The 15,506-nt window shown below is 50.7% G+C and overlaps 1 protein-coding gene across 1 annotated transcript in view; it reads left to right on the forward strand.

Moving 5' to 3' along the window:
* Window positions 1–23: 23 nt before the first annotated feature.
* Window positions 24–15,506, forward strand: part of MEGF8 (multiple EGF like domains 8) — a gene marked incomplete at its 5' end in the record, with an annotated part of 95,758 nt that continues 80,275 nt past the window's right edge. The window contains 10 exon segments of the mRNA XM_058823110.1: window positions 24–135; window positions 1,737–1,900; window positions 3,738–3,947; window positions 5,982–6,162; window positions 6,777–6,865; window positions 10,563–10,628; window positions 10,630–10,671; window positions 10,673–10,805; window positions 12,268–12,451; window positions 14,703–14,863. Coding sequence (XP_058679093.1) covers window positions 24–135; window positions 1,737–1,900; window positions 3,738–3,947; window positions 5,982–6,162; window positions 6,777–6,865; window positions 10,563–10,628; window positions 10,630–10,671; window positions 10,673–10,805; window positions 12,268–12,451; window positions 14,703–14,863 — 1,342 coding nt within the window.

Consider the following 15,506-nt stretch of genomic DNA (forward strand, 5'->3'; position numbering starts at 1 on the left):
TTTTTGGGGTTCCCTCCCGGGTGGGAGCCGGCGATTGCAAAGGGCAGCGCCAGATCCTGAGGGGACCCCGCGGCTTCGTCACCGACGGCCCCGGCAACTACTCGGTCAACGGCAACTGCGAGTGGCTCATCGAGGGTGAGGCGCCCCGAAATCCCCCAAATTCACCCCAAAATCGGGCTCGGCGACCCCGAAAACCCCGAAATCGGCCCCCCAAAGCCTCAAAGTTGGCCCCAAAACCGCCGAAATCCTGTGGGAAACGGAGCTTCCCCGGCCCCGTGAGCGGGAAGTGTGAGGGGGTCGCGGAGGGGGGGGAGACCTCAAAATGTGCCCCAAAACCGCCGAAATTGCCGAAATTCGTCCCAAAATTGGGCTCGACAACCCCAATCCCCCCCTCCGACCCCAAAATCCCCTCAGAGAACCCCAAAATCCCCTCAGAGAGCCCCAAAATCCCCTCAGAGAGCCCCAAAATCGGCCCCAAAAACCCCTCAGACGTCAAAACTCCACTAAGAGACACCAACATTTTTTGTTGTTTGGTTTTTTTTTTTTTTTTTGTTTTGTTTTGTGGGTTTTTTTTTTTGGTTTTTTTTTTTTTTTTTTTTTCTTTTTTTTTTTTTTTTTCTTTTTTGTTTTTTTTTAATAGGGGATTTTTTTAACGGGGTTTGGGGGATGTTGGCGGTTTTGAGGTCTCCCCTTCCCCTACCCCAATGATGGGAACCTCACATCTGCAAGGGGGCGCCCTCCTCTTCAAGGGACCTTTGTGGGATTTGAATGGGATTTTAATGAAATTATTTTGGGTTTTTTATTAGGATTTTAATGGGATTGTTGTGGGTTTTTTAAATAGGATTTTTTAGGGGTTTTGAGGGTTTTTGGGGTTTGGGTTCTTTTGGGGTCTCCCCTGCCCCTTCCCCAATTATGAGACCCTCACATCCGCCAGGGGGCACCCTCCTCTTCAAGGGACTTCTATGGGATTTCAGTGGGATTTTAATGAGATTATTTTGGGGTTTTTAATGGGATTTTTTGGGGATTTTTAAGGGGTTTCAAAGGTTTTTGGGTTTGGGTTCTTTTGGGGTCTCCCCTGCCCCTTCCCCAATTATGAGACCCTCCCATCCGCCCTTCTCTTAAAGGGACCTTTATGGGATTTCAGTGGGATTTTAATGGCATTAATTTGGGGTTTTTAATGGGATTCTTAGGTGGCTTTTGAGGTTTGGGATTTTTGGGGTCTCCCCTTGCCCCTACCCCAATTTTCAGACCCTCACATCTGCCAGGGGGCGTCCTCCTCTTCAAGGGACCTTAATGGGATTTCAATGGGATTTCAATGAGATTATTTTGGGGTTTTTAATAGGATTTTTGGGGGTTTTTAAGGGGTTTTTGGGTTTGGGTTCTTTTGGGGTCTCCCCTGCCCCTTCCCCAATTATGAGACCCTCCCATCTGCCCTCCTCTTAAAGGGACCTTAATGGGATTTCAGTGGGATTTCAATGGGATTTTAATGAGATTATTTTGGGGTTTTTAATAGGATTTTTGGGGGTTTTTAAGGGTTTTTTTGGGTTTGGGTTCTTTTGGGGTCTCCCCTGCCCCAATGTTCCTCCCCTCACACCCGCCAGGGGGCGCCCTTCCCTTTACCATCACCCCGATGGGATTTTCTCGGCATTCCCCAATTCGCTCGGATTTTTGGGGGGATTTTGGGGATTTTTGAGGGGTTTTTCACCTTTCCCCTGCTGAGCCCTCCCCGATTGCAGCCCCCAGCCCCCGGCACAGGATCCTGCTGACGTTCACCTTCATGGACACGGAGTGCACCTACGATTACCTGTTCGTGTACGACGGCGCCTCCACGCGCAGCCGCCTGCTGGCCGCGCTCAGCGGCAGCGCCCGGCCCGCCACCCTCGAGGCCACCTCGGGAAAGGTCGGAATTTCGGGGATTTATTGGGGTTTTATTGGGGTTTTATTGGGATTTATTGGGGATTTATTGGGGATTTATTGGGATTTTTGGGGAATGTTTCTCCACGCGCAGCCGCCTGCTGGCCGCGCTCAGCGGCAGCGCCCGGCCCGCCACCCTCGAGGCCACCTCGGGAAAGGTTGGGATTTTGGGGGAAATCTCGGGAATTTGGGGTTTTATTGGGGATTTATTGGGGATTTTGGGTTTTATTGGGATTTTTGGGGATTTATTGGGGATTTTTGGGGATTTTTTTGGGTTTTATTGGGATTTTTGGGGATTTTTGGGGAATGTTTCTCCACGCGCAGCCGCCTGCTGGCCGCGCTCAGCGGCAGCGCCCGGCCCGCCACCCTCGAGGCCACCTCGGGAAAGGTCGGAATTTCGGGGTTTTATTGGGGTTTTATTGAGGTTTTATTGGGATTTTTGGGGTTTTTTGGGTTTTATTGTGGTTTTATTGGGGATTTATTGGGGATTTATTGGGGATTTATTGGGATTTTTGCCTGCTGGCCGCGCTCAGCGGCAGCGCCCGGCCCGCCACCCTCGAGGCCACCTCGGGAAAGGTCGGAATTTCGGGGTTTTATTGGGGTTTTATTGGGGTTTTATTGGGATTTTTGGGGATTTTTGGGTTTCATTGGGGATTTTTGGGGATTTATTGGGGTTTTATTGGGGATTTATTGGGATTTTTGCCTGCTGGCCGCGCTCAGCGGCAGCGCCCCGCCCGCCACCCTCGAGGCCACCTCGGGAAAGGTTGGCATTTTGGGGGAAATCTCGGGAATTTGGGGTTTTATTGGGGATTTATTGGGGATTTTGGGTTTTATTGGGATTTTTGGGGATTTATTGGGGATTTTTGGGGATTTTTTTGGGTTTTATTGGGATTTTTGGGGATTTTTGGGGAATGTTTCTCCACGCGCAGCCGCCTGCTGGCCGCGCTCAGCGGCAGCGCCCGGCCCGCCACCCTCGAGGCCACCTCGGGAAAGGTCGGAATTTCGGGGTTTTATTGGGGTTTTATTGAGGTTTTATTGGGATTTTTGGGGTTTTTTGGGTTTTATTGTGGTTTTATTGGGGATTTATTGGGGATTTATTGGGGATTTATTGGGATTTTTGCCTGCTGGCCGCGCTCAGTGGCAGCACCCGGCCCGCCAACCTCGAGGCCACCTCGGGAAAGGTTGGAATTTGGGGATATTTGGGGATTTTTGGGTGATTTTTGGGATTTTTCAGGGATTTATTGTGATTTTTTGGGGCAATTTCCAGGGATTTATTGGGATTTTTTGGGGCAATTTCCAGGGATTTATTGGGATTTTTTGGGGCAATTTTCAGGGATTTATTGGAATTTTTTGTGGGAGTTTTCAGGGACTTTTCGGGATTTTTTTGTGGGGAATTTTTAGGGATTTTGTGGGGATTAGTTTGGGATTTTTTTGTGGGGGAACTTTCAGGGATTTTTGGGATTTTTTAAATGGGAGATTTGCAGGGATTTATTGGGATTTTTTGGGATTGGTTTTTGGGGCGAATTTCCAGGGATTTTTTGTGGTTTTTTTTGTGGATTTTGGGGATTTTCTTGTGGTTTTTGCCATTTCCATGGGATTTTTTTTCAGGATTTCAAAGTTTCTATGGAGTTTTTTGTAGGATTTTGCCATTTCAATGTGGGTTTTTTGGTAGGATTTGGAGATTTTCTTGTGGTTTTTGCCATTTCCATGGGATTTTTTTTCAGGATTTCACCGTTTCTATGGGGTTTCTTGCAGGATTTTCCCATTTTAATTTGGTTTTTTTCAATTTTAATGTGTTTTTTCCTGCTTTTTTCCCCCCACAGATGCTGCTGCACCTGTTCAGCGATGCCAACTACAACCTGCTGGGCTTCAACGCCACGTGGGCGCTGTCGCTGTGCCCGGGGGGCTGCTCGGGCCGGGGCCGCTGCCACCCCCAGGGGCACTGCCAGTGCCAGCCGGGCTGGGGCGGCCCCGAGTGCGGCACCCCCGAGTGTGCCCAGCACTGCCACCCCAAAGGGGGCACCTGCAACCAGGTGAGACACACAAACCTGGGGGGAGTTTGGGGGTTTTGGGGTTTTTGTTGGGATTTTTTGGGGATTTTTTTGCAATTTTTTGGGAATTTTTTGGGATTTTTGGGGGCTTTTTTTGGGAATTTTTTCAGGATTTTTTGGGATTTTTTTTTGGATTTTTTGGGGGTTTTTTTGCAATTTTTTGGGAATTTTTGAGGATTTTTTGGGATTTTTTTTTGAATTTTTGGGGATTTTTCTGTGATTTTTTGCGGATTTTTTAAAGGATTTTTTTGGGATTTTATGGGGATTTTTTTGGGATTTTTTGAGGGATTTTTGGGAATTTTGTTGGGATTTTTTGTGGATTTATTTGGGATTTTTTTTGGAAATTTTGGGGATTTTTTGAGGGTTTAATTGGGGTTTTTTGGGGTTTATTGGTGCCCCTCGTGTGGCACTGCCAGTGCCAGCCGGGCTGGGGCGGCCCCGAGTGCGGCACCCCCGAGTGTGCCCAGCACTGCCACCCCAAAGGGGGCACCTGCAACCAGGTGAGACACACAAACCTGGGGGGGTTCCTAAAAATTGATGGGGTTTTTTGGGATTTTTTGGGGAATTTTTTGGGATTTTTGGGGGCTTTTTTTGGGGATTTTTTGGGGATTTTTTGAGGGTTTTTTGGGATTTTTTTTTTTTTTGAATTTTTGGGGATTTTTTTGGGATTTTTTTGATGATTTTTTGAGGATTTTTTTGGGACTTTTTTTGATTTTTGGGGATTTTTCCGTGATTTTTTGAGGATTTTTTTAGGAATTTTTTGGGGTTTTATGGGGATTTTTTTGGGGATTTTTTGAGGGTTTATTTGGGATTTTTTTGGAAATTTTTGGGATATTTTGGGGTTTTTTTTGGGGGGTTTTGGGGCATTTTTGTGCCCCTCGTGTGGCACCCCCGAGTGTGCCCAGCACTGCCACCCCAAAGGGGGCACCTGCAACCAGGTGAGACACACAAACCTGGGGGGGTTCCTAAAAATTGATGGGGTTTTTTGGGGGATTTTTTGGGGTTTTTGGGGGCTTTTTTAGGGATTTTTTGGGGATTTTTGGGGGATTTTTTGGGATTTTTTGAGGATTTTTTTCAGAATTTTTTGGGATTATTTGAGAATTTTTTTTGGTGATTTTTTGGGTTTTTTTGAGGTTGGGGGGGGTTTTGAGGTTTTTTTGGAGGGCTTTTTTGGGGAATTTTTGGGAATTTTTTGGGGGGGTTTTCTGGGATTTTTTTGAGGGATTTTGGGGGGAATTTTGAGGACTTTCTAGGATTTCAGAGACCCCAAAACCTCCAGAAATGGCTCCAGGAGACCCCAAAACAGAACTGAGAGACCCCAAAACCTCCAGAAATGGCTCTGAGAGAACCCAAATCCCCCAAAATGGAACTGAGACACCCCAAAATCCCTAAAAACGCCTTTTTAACCCCAAATTTTATTCATTTTTAGCTCACGGGACGCTGCGAGTGCCGGGCGGGGTTTGTGGGGTTCGGCTGTGACCTCGCCCTGGGGGACCCCAAAACCTCCAGAAATGGCTCTGAGAGACCCCAAAACCGAACTGAGACACCCCAAACCCTCCAGAATGGGACAGGGACACCCCAAAATCTCTAAAAACGCCTTTTTAACCCCAAATTTTGTTCATTTTCAGCTCACAGGACGCTGCGAATGCCGAGCGGGGTTTGTGGGGTTCGGCTGCGACCTCGCCCTGGGGGACCCCAAATCTGAACTGAGACACCCCAAAACTGAACTGAGACACCCCAAAACTTCTGGGAACACCCCAAAATGGAACTGAGACACCCCAAAATCCCTAAAAACGCCTTTCTCACCCCAAATTTTGTTCAATTTTAGCTCATGGGACGCTGCGAGTGCCGAGCGGGATTTTTGGGGTTCAGCTGCGACCTCGCCCTGGGGGACCCCAAAACCGAACGGAGACACCCCAAAACTGAACTGAGAGACCCCAAACCCCCCAAAATGGAACTGAGACACCCCAAAATCCCTAAAAACGCCTTTTTAACCCCAAATTTGTTCATTTCCAGGCCACGGGGCGCTGCGAGTGCCGAGCGGGATTTTTGGGGTTCAGCTGCGACCTCGCCCTGGGGGACCCCTCGGGGGGGGGGCGCTGGTACCGGGTCAGCCCCGGGGACCCCGAATTCACCCCCAGGACGGCGGCGGCCGGGGCGGTGCTGCCCGGCACCGGGATGCTCTACGTGTTTGGGGGTAAATCCCGGGGTTTTGGGCAAAAACGGGGAAAAAACGTGAAAAAAATGGGATTTTTGGGGGATTTTACAGGGAAAAAATGGGGAAAAAATGGGGAAAAATTAGGGGAAAAATGGGGGGAAAATTGGGGAAAAAATGGGGAAAAATTGGGGAGAAATTGGGGGAAAAATTGGGGAAAAATGGGGAAAAAATGGGGTTTTTGGGGGGATTTGGGGGCTGCCGGGGCTGTGCTGCCCGGCACCGGGATGCTCTGCGTGTTTGGGGGTAAATCCCGGGGTTTTGGGCAAAAATGGGATTTTTGGGGGATTTTACAGGGAAAAAATGGGGAAAAATTGGGGAAAAATGGGGAAAAAATGGGGAAGAATTGGGGGAAAATGGGGAAAAAATGGAGAAAATTAGGGAAAAAATGGGGAAAAATTGGGGAAAAAATGGGGAAAAAATGGGGAAAAATGGGGAAAAAAAGGGATTTTTTTGAGCAAACAAATGGGGTAAATTGGGGCAAAGATTGGGTTTTTGGGTTTTTGTAATGGGATTTTTTGGGGGATGGACTGAAGGGATTGCGGGGGGGTTTGGGTTAATTTGGGGAGGGGTCCTGAGCGTGTCCCCCTGCCCAGGGCTGGACCTGAACGAGGCCCTGGGGGATCTGGTCGGGTACAACTTCAGCAGCAACCGATGGCAGCGGATCCCTGGGAGCCCCAGCCCGGTGAGACCCCTCCCCAAATTACCCAAAACAACCTTAAAGTTACCCTGAAATCCCTTCTCTGGTGAGACCCCTCCCCAAATTACCCAAATTACCCTAAAATTACCCTAAAATTACCCTGAAATCCTTTCTCCGGTGAGACCCCTTCCCAAAATACCCAAATTAACCCAAAACTACCCTGAAATCCCTTCTCTGCTGAGACCCCTCCCCAAATTACCCAAATTAACCCAAAATTACCCTGAAATCCTTTCTCCGGTGAGACCCCTCCCCAAATTACCCAAAATTACCCAAAACTACCCTGAAATCCCTTCTCTGGTGAGACCCCTCCCCAAATTACCCAAAACAACCTTAAAATTACCCTGAAATCCTTTCTCTGGTGAGACCCCTTCCCAAAATACCCAAATTAACCCAAAACTACCCTGAAATCCCTTCTCTACTGAGACCCCTCCCCAAATTACCCAAATTACCCAAAACTACCCTGAAATCCCTTCTCCGCTGAGACCCCTCCCCAAATTACCCAAATTACCCTAAAATTACCCTAAAATTACCCTAAAATCCTTTCTCCGGTGAGACCCCTCCCCAAAATACCCAAATTAAGCCTAAATTAACCCAAAACTACCCTGAAATCCCTTCTCTGCTGAGACCCCTCCCCAAATTACCCAAAATACCCCAAATTACCCAAAACGACCCTAAAATTACCCTAAAATCCCTTCTCCGGTGAGACCCCTCCCCAAATTACCCAAATTAACCCAAAACTACCCTGAAATCCCTTCTCTGATGAGACCCCTCCCCAAATTACCCAAAATTAACCCAAAACTACCCTAAAATTACCCTAAAATCCTTTCTCCGCTGAGACCCCTCCCCAAATTACCCAAATACCCGAAATTACCCTAAAATCCATTCTCTGATGAGACCCCTCCCCAAATTCCCCAAATTACCCCAAATTACCCTGAAATCCCTTCTCCGCTGAGACCCCTCCCCAAATTACCCAAATTACCCTAAAATTACCCCAAAGTCCCTGCCCCGCTGAGACCCCTCCCCAAATTACCCAAAATACCCAAATTAACCCAAAATTACCCTAAAATTACCCTGAAATTACCCTGAAATTACCCTAAAGTCCTTTCTCCGGTGAGACCCCTCCCCAAAATACCCAAATTAAGCCTAAATTAACCCAAAATTACCCTGAAATTCCTTCTCCGCTGAGACCCCTCCCCAAATTACCCAAATTACCCCAAATTAACCCAAAACTACCCTGAAATCCTTCTCCAGTGAGACCCCTCCCCAAATTACCCAAATTACCCCAAATTACCCTAAAATTACCCTAAAATTACCCTAAAATTACCCTAAAATCCTTTCTCCGCTGAGACCCCTCCCCAAATTATCCAAAACAACCTTAAAATTACCCTGAAATCCCTTCTCTGCTGAGACCCCTCCCCAAATTATCCAAATTACCCAAATTAACCCCAAATTACCCTGAAATCCCTTCTCCGGTGAGACCCCTCCCCAAATTGTCCAAAATACCCCAAATTAACCCAAAATTACCCTAAAATTACCCCAAAGTCCCTGCTCCGCTGAGACCCCTCCCCAAATTACCCAAATTAACCCAAAATTACCCTAAAATTACCCTAAAATCCCTTCTCTGGTGAGACCCCGCCCCCAAATTCACCCAAACCCTGAGATTCCCCCCGAAATTTGCCCCAAACCCCCCCAGATTTGCCCCCAACCCTGACATTTCCCCCCAAATTTTGCCCCATCCCCCCTAATTTTGCCCCTGAATTTTGCCCCAAACCCCCCCTAATTTTGCCCCCAACCCTGACATTTCCCCCCAGATTTGTCCCAAACCCCCCCAAATTTTGCCCCAACCCCCCCCTAATTTGCCCCAACCCCGCCATTTCCCCCTAGATTTGCCCCCAACCCTGCCATTTCCCCCCTAATTTTGCCCCAAACCCCCAGATTTGCCCCCAGCCCTGCCATTTCCCCCTGAATTTTGCCCCCAGCCCTGCCATTTCCCCCCAGATTTGCCCCAACCCCGCCATTTCCCCCCAGATTTGCCCCCAGCCCTGACGTTTGCCCCCAGATTTGCCCCCAGCCCTGCCATTTCCCCCCAAATTTGCCCCAACCCCCCCCAGATTTGCCCCCAACCCTGACATTTCCCCCCAAATTTCACCCAAACCCCCCCTAATTTGCCCCAAACCCTGCCATTGCCCCCTGAATTTTGCCCCAAACCCTGACATTGCCCCCCTAATTTTGCCCCAAACCCCCCAAATTTTGCCCCAAACCCCCCCAGATTTGCCCCCAGCCCTGCCATTTCCCCCCAGATTTGCCCCAAACCCTGACATTTCCCCCCAGATTTGCCCCAACCCCCCCCTAATTTTGCCCCAAACCCTGACATTTCCCCCCAAATTTTGCCCCAAACCCTGACATTTCCCCCCAAATTTGCCCCAACCCCCCCAGATTTGCCCCAAACCCTGACATTTTCCCCTGATTTTTGCCCCAAACCCTGACATTTCCCCCAAATTTGCCCCAAACCCCCCCTAATTTTGTCCCCAGCCCTGCCATTTCCCCCCAGATTTGCCCCCAGCCCTGCCATTTCCCCCCAGATTTGCCCCCAGCCCTGCCATTTCCCCCCAGATTTGCCCCAAACCCTGACATTTCCCCCCAAATTTTACCCCAACCCCCCTTAATTTTACCCCAAACCCTGATATTTCCCCCCAAATTTTGCCCCAAACCCTGACATTCCCCCCTAATTTTGCCCCAAACCTCCCCTAATTTTGCCCCAAACCCCCCCAGATTTGCCCCAACCCCGCCATTTCCCCCCAGATTTGCCCCAAACCTTGACATTTCCCCCCAAATTTTGCCCCAAACCCCCCAAATTTTGCCCCCAGCGCTGACGTTTGCCCCCAGATTTGCCCCAAACCCTGCCATTCCCCCCAGATTTGCCCCAGCGCTGACGTTTGCCCCCAGATTTGCCCCCAACCCTGCCATTTCCCCCCAGATTTGCCCCAAACCCTGCCATTCCCCCCAGATTTGCCCCAGCGCTGACGTTTGCCCCCAGATTTGCCCCAAACCCTGCCATTCCCCCCAGATTTGCCCCAACCCCGCCATTCCCCCCAGATTTGCCCCTAACCCTGCCATCCCCCCCAGATTTGCCCCAGCGCTGACGTTTGCCCTCAGATTTGCCCCAAACCCTGCCATTCCCCCCAGATTTGCCCCAACCCTGCCATTCCCCCCCAGATTTGCCCCAGCGCTGACGTTTGCCCCCGCGTTTTGCCCCCAACCCTGCCATTCCCCCCAGATTTGCCCCAGCGCTGACGTTTGCCCTCAGATTTGCCCCAAACCCTGCCATTCCCCCCAGATTTGCCCCAGCCCTGCCATTCCCCCCAGATTTGCCCCCAACCCTGCCATTTCCCCCCAGATTTGCCCCCAACCCTGCCATTCCCCCCAGATTTGCCCCAGCCCTGACATTTGCCCCCGCGTTTTGCCCCCAACCCTGCCATTCCCCCCAGATTTGCCCCAGCCCTGCCATTCCCCCCAGATTTGCCCCCAACCCTGCCATTTCCCCCCAGATTTGCCCCAAACCCTGCCATTCCCCCCAGATCTGCCCCAGCGCTGACGTTTGCCCCCGCGTTTTGCCCCCAGCCCCGCCATCCCCCCCAGATTTGCCCCAGCGCTGACGTTTGCCCCCGCGTTTTGCCCGCAGGCCCCCCGGCACTCGCACTCGGCCGTGGCCTGGGGGGACACCCTGGTGGTTTTCGGGGGGCAGCTGCGGGGGGGGGGCCCTGACCAACGACCTGTGGGGCTGGGACCCCCCGAGCGCCCCCCGAAACGGGGGGGGGGGGGTGGCGGCTGCTGCGGCCCCCCGGGAACGACCCCCGGGGCCCCCCCGGGCTGGCCGGGCACGGCGCCGCCCTGGTGGACAACGAGTGGCTCTACGTCTTCGGGGGTGAGGATTTGGGGGGTTCGGGGGCATTTTGGGGGGTTTGTGGTGGTTTAGGGGGGATTTTTGGGGATTTTGGGGTGTTTGGGGTGGTTTAGGGGGGATTTGGGGGGTTTTGGGGGGATTTTGGGGGGTTTGGGGCCTCTCGGGTTGGCCGGGCACGGCGCCGCCCTGGTGGACAACGAGTGGCTCTGCGTCTTTGGGGGTGAGGATTTGGGGGGTTTGGGGGAATTTTGGGGTGTTTGGGGTGGTTTAGGGGGGATTTTGGGGGATTTTCGGGGGGATTTTGGGGGATTTGGGGTCTCTCGGGCTGGCCGGGCACGGCGCCGCCCTGGTGGACAACGAGTGGCTCTACATCTTTGGGGGTGAGGATTTGGGGGGTTTGGGGGTTGTTTGAGGGATTTTTGGGGGATTTTGGGGGGTTTGGGGGTTGTTTGAGGGGTTTTGGGGGGATTTTGGGGGGGATTTTGGGGGGTTTGAGGGGATTTTGAGGGGTTTGGAGCCCCCCCGGGTTGGCCGGGCACGGCGCCGCCCTGGTGGACGGCGAGTGGCTCTGCGTCTTTGGGGGTGAGAATTTGGGGGGTTTGGGGGTGGTTTGAGGGGTTTTGGGGGGATTTTTGGGGGATTTTGGGGTGTTTGGGGTGGTTTAGGGGGGATTTTTGGGGATTTTGGGGTGTTTGGGGGTTGTTTGAGGGGTTTTGAGGGGTTTTGGGGGGATTTTGGGGGGTTTGGAGCCCCCCCGGGCTGGCCGGGCACGGCGCCGCCCTGGTGGACGGCGAGTGGCTCTACGTCTTTGGGGGTGAGGGTTTGGGGTGTTTGGGGGGATTTTGGGGGGTTTAGGGGTTGTTTGAGGGGTTTTGAGGAGTTTTGCGGTGGTTTAGAGGAATTTGGGGGTGATTTTTGGGGGATTTTTGGGGGATTTTAGGGGGAATTTGGGGGGTTTTAGGGGGGATTTTGTGTTGATTTGAGGTGGGCTTGGGAGGATTTTTGGGGTGATTTGGGATGTTTAGGGTGGATTTAAGGTGGATTTGGGGGATTTTGAAGCATTTTGGGGGGGTTTGGGAGGGTTTAGTGGCATTTTGGGGGGATTTTTGGGGTGGATTTTGGGGATTTTGGGGGGTTTGGGGTCTCTCGGGCTGGCCGGGCACGACACCGCCCTGGTGGATGGCGAGTGGCTCTGCGTCTTTGGGGGTGAGAATTTGGGGGATTTTGGGGGATTTGGGGATTGTTTGAGGGGTTTTTGTGGGATTTTGGGGCGTTTTGAGGCGATTGAAGGTGTTTTGGGGGGATTTTGGTGGGTTTGGGATGTTTTGGGGATCGATTGGGGGCATTTGTGGCTTCTTGGGGCGATTTCCAGGGGGATTTTTGGGCACAATTTTAGGGGAATTTGATGCTGTAAAAATCCCAATTTTGGGGGTCAAATCCCCCCGATTTTGGGGGCAAATCCCCCCGATTTTGGTGTTTCCAGGCCGCACCCCCGGGGACGTTTTCTCCTCGGGGCTGTTCCGGTTCCACCTCCCCTCGGGGGGGCCCTGGGAGCCCGTGGGGGTCTGGGGGGGCAAAGCCCCCCGGGCTGCCGGGCACTCGATGGTGTTCCACGCGCCCTCGCGGAGCCTGCTGGTCTACGGCGGGCACCGGCCCTCCACGGCCAGGTTGGCACTGGGAGGGACTGGTTTATACTGGGACCCAGATTTGGGGGGGTTTTAGGGGGTTTTGGGGTAATTTGGGGGGGTTTTGAGGGGGTTTTGGGGGCACTCCCTGGTGTTCCACACCCCCTCACGGAGCCTGCTGGTCTACGGCGGGCACCGGCCCTCCACGGCCAGGTTGGCACTGGGAGGGACTGGTTTATACTGGGACCCAGATTTGGGGGGGTTTTGGGGGGTTTTTAGGGTAATTTGGGGGCATTTTGGGGGCACTCCCTGGTGTTCCACGCGCCCTCACGGAGCCTGCTGGTCTACGGCGGGCACCGGCCCTCCACGGCCAGGTTGGCACTGGTTTATACTGGGAGGGACTGGTTTGTACTGGGACCCACATTTGGGGGGGTTTTAGGGGGTTTTGGGGGGGTTTTAGGGTAATTTGGGGGGGTTTTGGGGGCACTCCCTGCTGTTCCACGCGCCCTCACGGAGCCTGCTGCTCTATGGCGGGCACCGGCCCTCCACGGCCAGGTTGGCACTGGGAGGGACTGGGAGGGACTGGGAGAGAGAAACTTTTGGGATTTCTGGGCTCATTTTTGGCTCATTTTTGGCTCATTTTGGGCTCATTTTGGGCTCATTTTGGGCTCATTTTTGGGCTCATTTTTGGCTCATTTTGGGCTCATTTTGGGCTCTTTTTGGGCTCATTTTGGGCTCATTTTTGGGCTCATTTTGGGCTCATTTTTGGGCTCATTTTTGGGGTCATTTTGGGCTGATTTTTGGTTTTGTTTTTGGGCTCATTTTTGGGCTCATTTTGGGGTCATTTTGGGCTCTTTTTGGGCTCATTTTTGGGCTCATTTTGGGCTCAGTTTGGGCTCATTTTGGGCTCATTTTGGGCTCATTTTGGCTCATTTTTGGCTCATTTTGGGCTCATTTTTGGGCTCATTTTGGGTTCTTTTTGGGCTCATTTTGGGCTCATTTTTGGCTCATTTTGGGCTCTGTTTGGGCTCATTTTGGGCTCATTTTTGGGCTCATTTTGGGCTCATTTTGGGCTCTTTTTGGGCTCATTTTGGGCTCATTTTTGGGCTCATTTTTGGGGTCATTTTGGGCTGATTTTTGGTTTTGTTTTTGGCTCATTTTGGGCTCATTTTTGGGCTGATTTTGGGCTGATTTTGGGCTGATTTTAGGCTCATTTTTGGGCTCATTTTGGGTTCATTTTTGGGGTCATTTTGGGCTCTTTTTGGGCTCATTTTTGGGCTCATTTTGGGCTCATTTTTGGGCTCATTTTTGGCTCATTTTGGGCTCATTTTGGGCTCTTTTTGGGCTCATTTTGGGCTCATTTTTGGGCTCATTTTGGGCTCATTTTGGGCTCATTTTGGGCTCTTTTTGGGCTCATTTTGGGCTCATTTTTGGGCTCATTTTGGGCTCTTTTTGGGCTCATTTTGGGCTCATTTTTGGGCTCATTTTTGGCTCATTTTGGGCTCATTTTGGGCTCATTTTTGGCTCATTTTGGGCTCATTTTTGGCTCATTTTGGGCTCATTTTTGGGCTCATTTTTGGGGTCATTTTGGGCTGATTTTTGGTTTTGTTTTTGGCTCATTTTGGGCTCATTTTTGGGCTGATTTTGGGCTGATTTTGGGCTGATTTTAGGCTCATTTTTGGCTCATTTTGGGTTCATTTTGGCTCATTTTTGGCTCATTTTGGGCTCATTTTTGGGCTCATTTTGGGTTCTTTTTGGGCTCATTTTGGGCTCATTTTTGGCTCATTTTGGGCTCATTTTTGGGCTCATTTTGGGCTCATTGTGGGCTCATTTTGGGCTCATTTTGGGCTCATTTTGGGCTCATTTTTGGGCTCATTTTTGGGGTCATTTTGGGCTCATTTTTGGTTTCGTTTTTGGCTCATTTTGGGCTCATTTTTGGGCTGATTTTGGGCTCATTTTTGGCTCATTTTTGGGCTCATTTTGGGCTCTGGACTCACTTCGGGCTCATTTTGGGCTCATTTTGGGCTCATTTTGGGCTCATTTTTGGGCTCATGTTTGGGCTGATTTTGGGCTGATTTTGGGCTCATTTTAGGCTCATTTTTGGGCTTTTTTTGGGCTCATTTTGGGCTCATTTTGGGCTCATTTTTGGCTCATTTTTGGCTCATTTTTGGCTCATTTTTGGGCGATTTCCCCCCCTTTTTTTTGCATTTTTCCCGATTTTTCTCAGGAAACTTGTATTCTTTTCATTGTTTTGGGTGGGAATTTGCTGATTTTGGTGCATTTTTCCCCCCAGGTTCAGCGTCAGGGTGAACTCCTCGGATCTTTTCCACCTGGAGCGGCACCACTGGAGCTCCCTGAGGGCCCGGGGCGAATTTGGGGGGGGGTCCCAGGGGGGACCCCGGGAAAGAGCCTTCCACAGCGCCAACCTCATCGGGGACTACATGGTGGTCTTTGGTGAGAGCCCAAAAATCCCGAAATCCCAAAAAAATCCCCCCAAAAATGGGAAAAATCCAAAAATTCCCATCCAAATGGCATTAAAATGACCAAAATTCCCATGAAAAATCCCAAATTTTGGGGGTTTTTGAAGGTGTCACCATCATTGGCAGATCCCAGATCCCAAAAACCACAAAATCCCCCCCAAAAAATGGGAAAAATCCAAAAATTCCCATCCAAATGGCATTAAAATGACCAAAATCCCCTAAAAATCCCCTAAAAATCCCCCAAAAATCCCCCAAAAATCCCAAATTTTGGGGGTTTGGGGCCTCCCCCATGGGGACTCCATGGTGGCCTTTGGTGAGCTCCTCAAAATCCCGAAATCCCCAAAAAATCCCCAAAAAATCCCCAAAAAAACGGGAAAAATCCAAAAATTCCCATCCAAATGGCATTAAAATGACCAAAATTCCCGTGAAAAATCCCAAATTTTGGGGGGATTTTGGGGGTTTTTGAAGGTGTCACCATCGTTGGCAGATCCCAGATCCCAAAAACCACAAATTTCCCCAAAAAATCCCCCCCAAAAAAATGGGAAAAATCCAAAAATTCCCATCCAAATGGCATTAAAATGACCAAGATCCCCTAAAAATCCCCTAAAAATCCCAAA

The sequence above is a fragment of the Ammospiza caudacuta genome, chromosome 38, assembly GCF_027887145.1.
Source record: "Ammospiza caudacuta isolate bAmmCau1 chromosome 38, bAmmCau1.pri, whole genome shotgun sequence".
NCBI classification, from domain to species: domain Eukaryota; kingdom Metazoa; phylum Chordata; class Aves; order Passeriformes; family Passerellidae; genus Ammospiza; species Ammospiza caudacuta.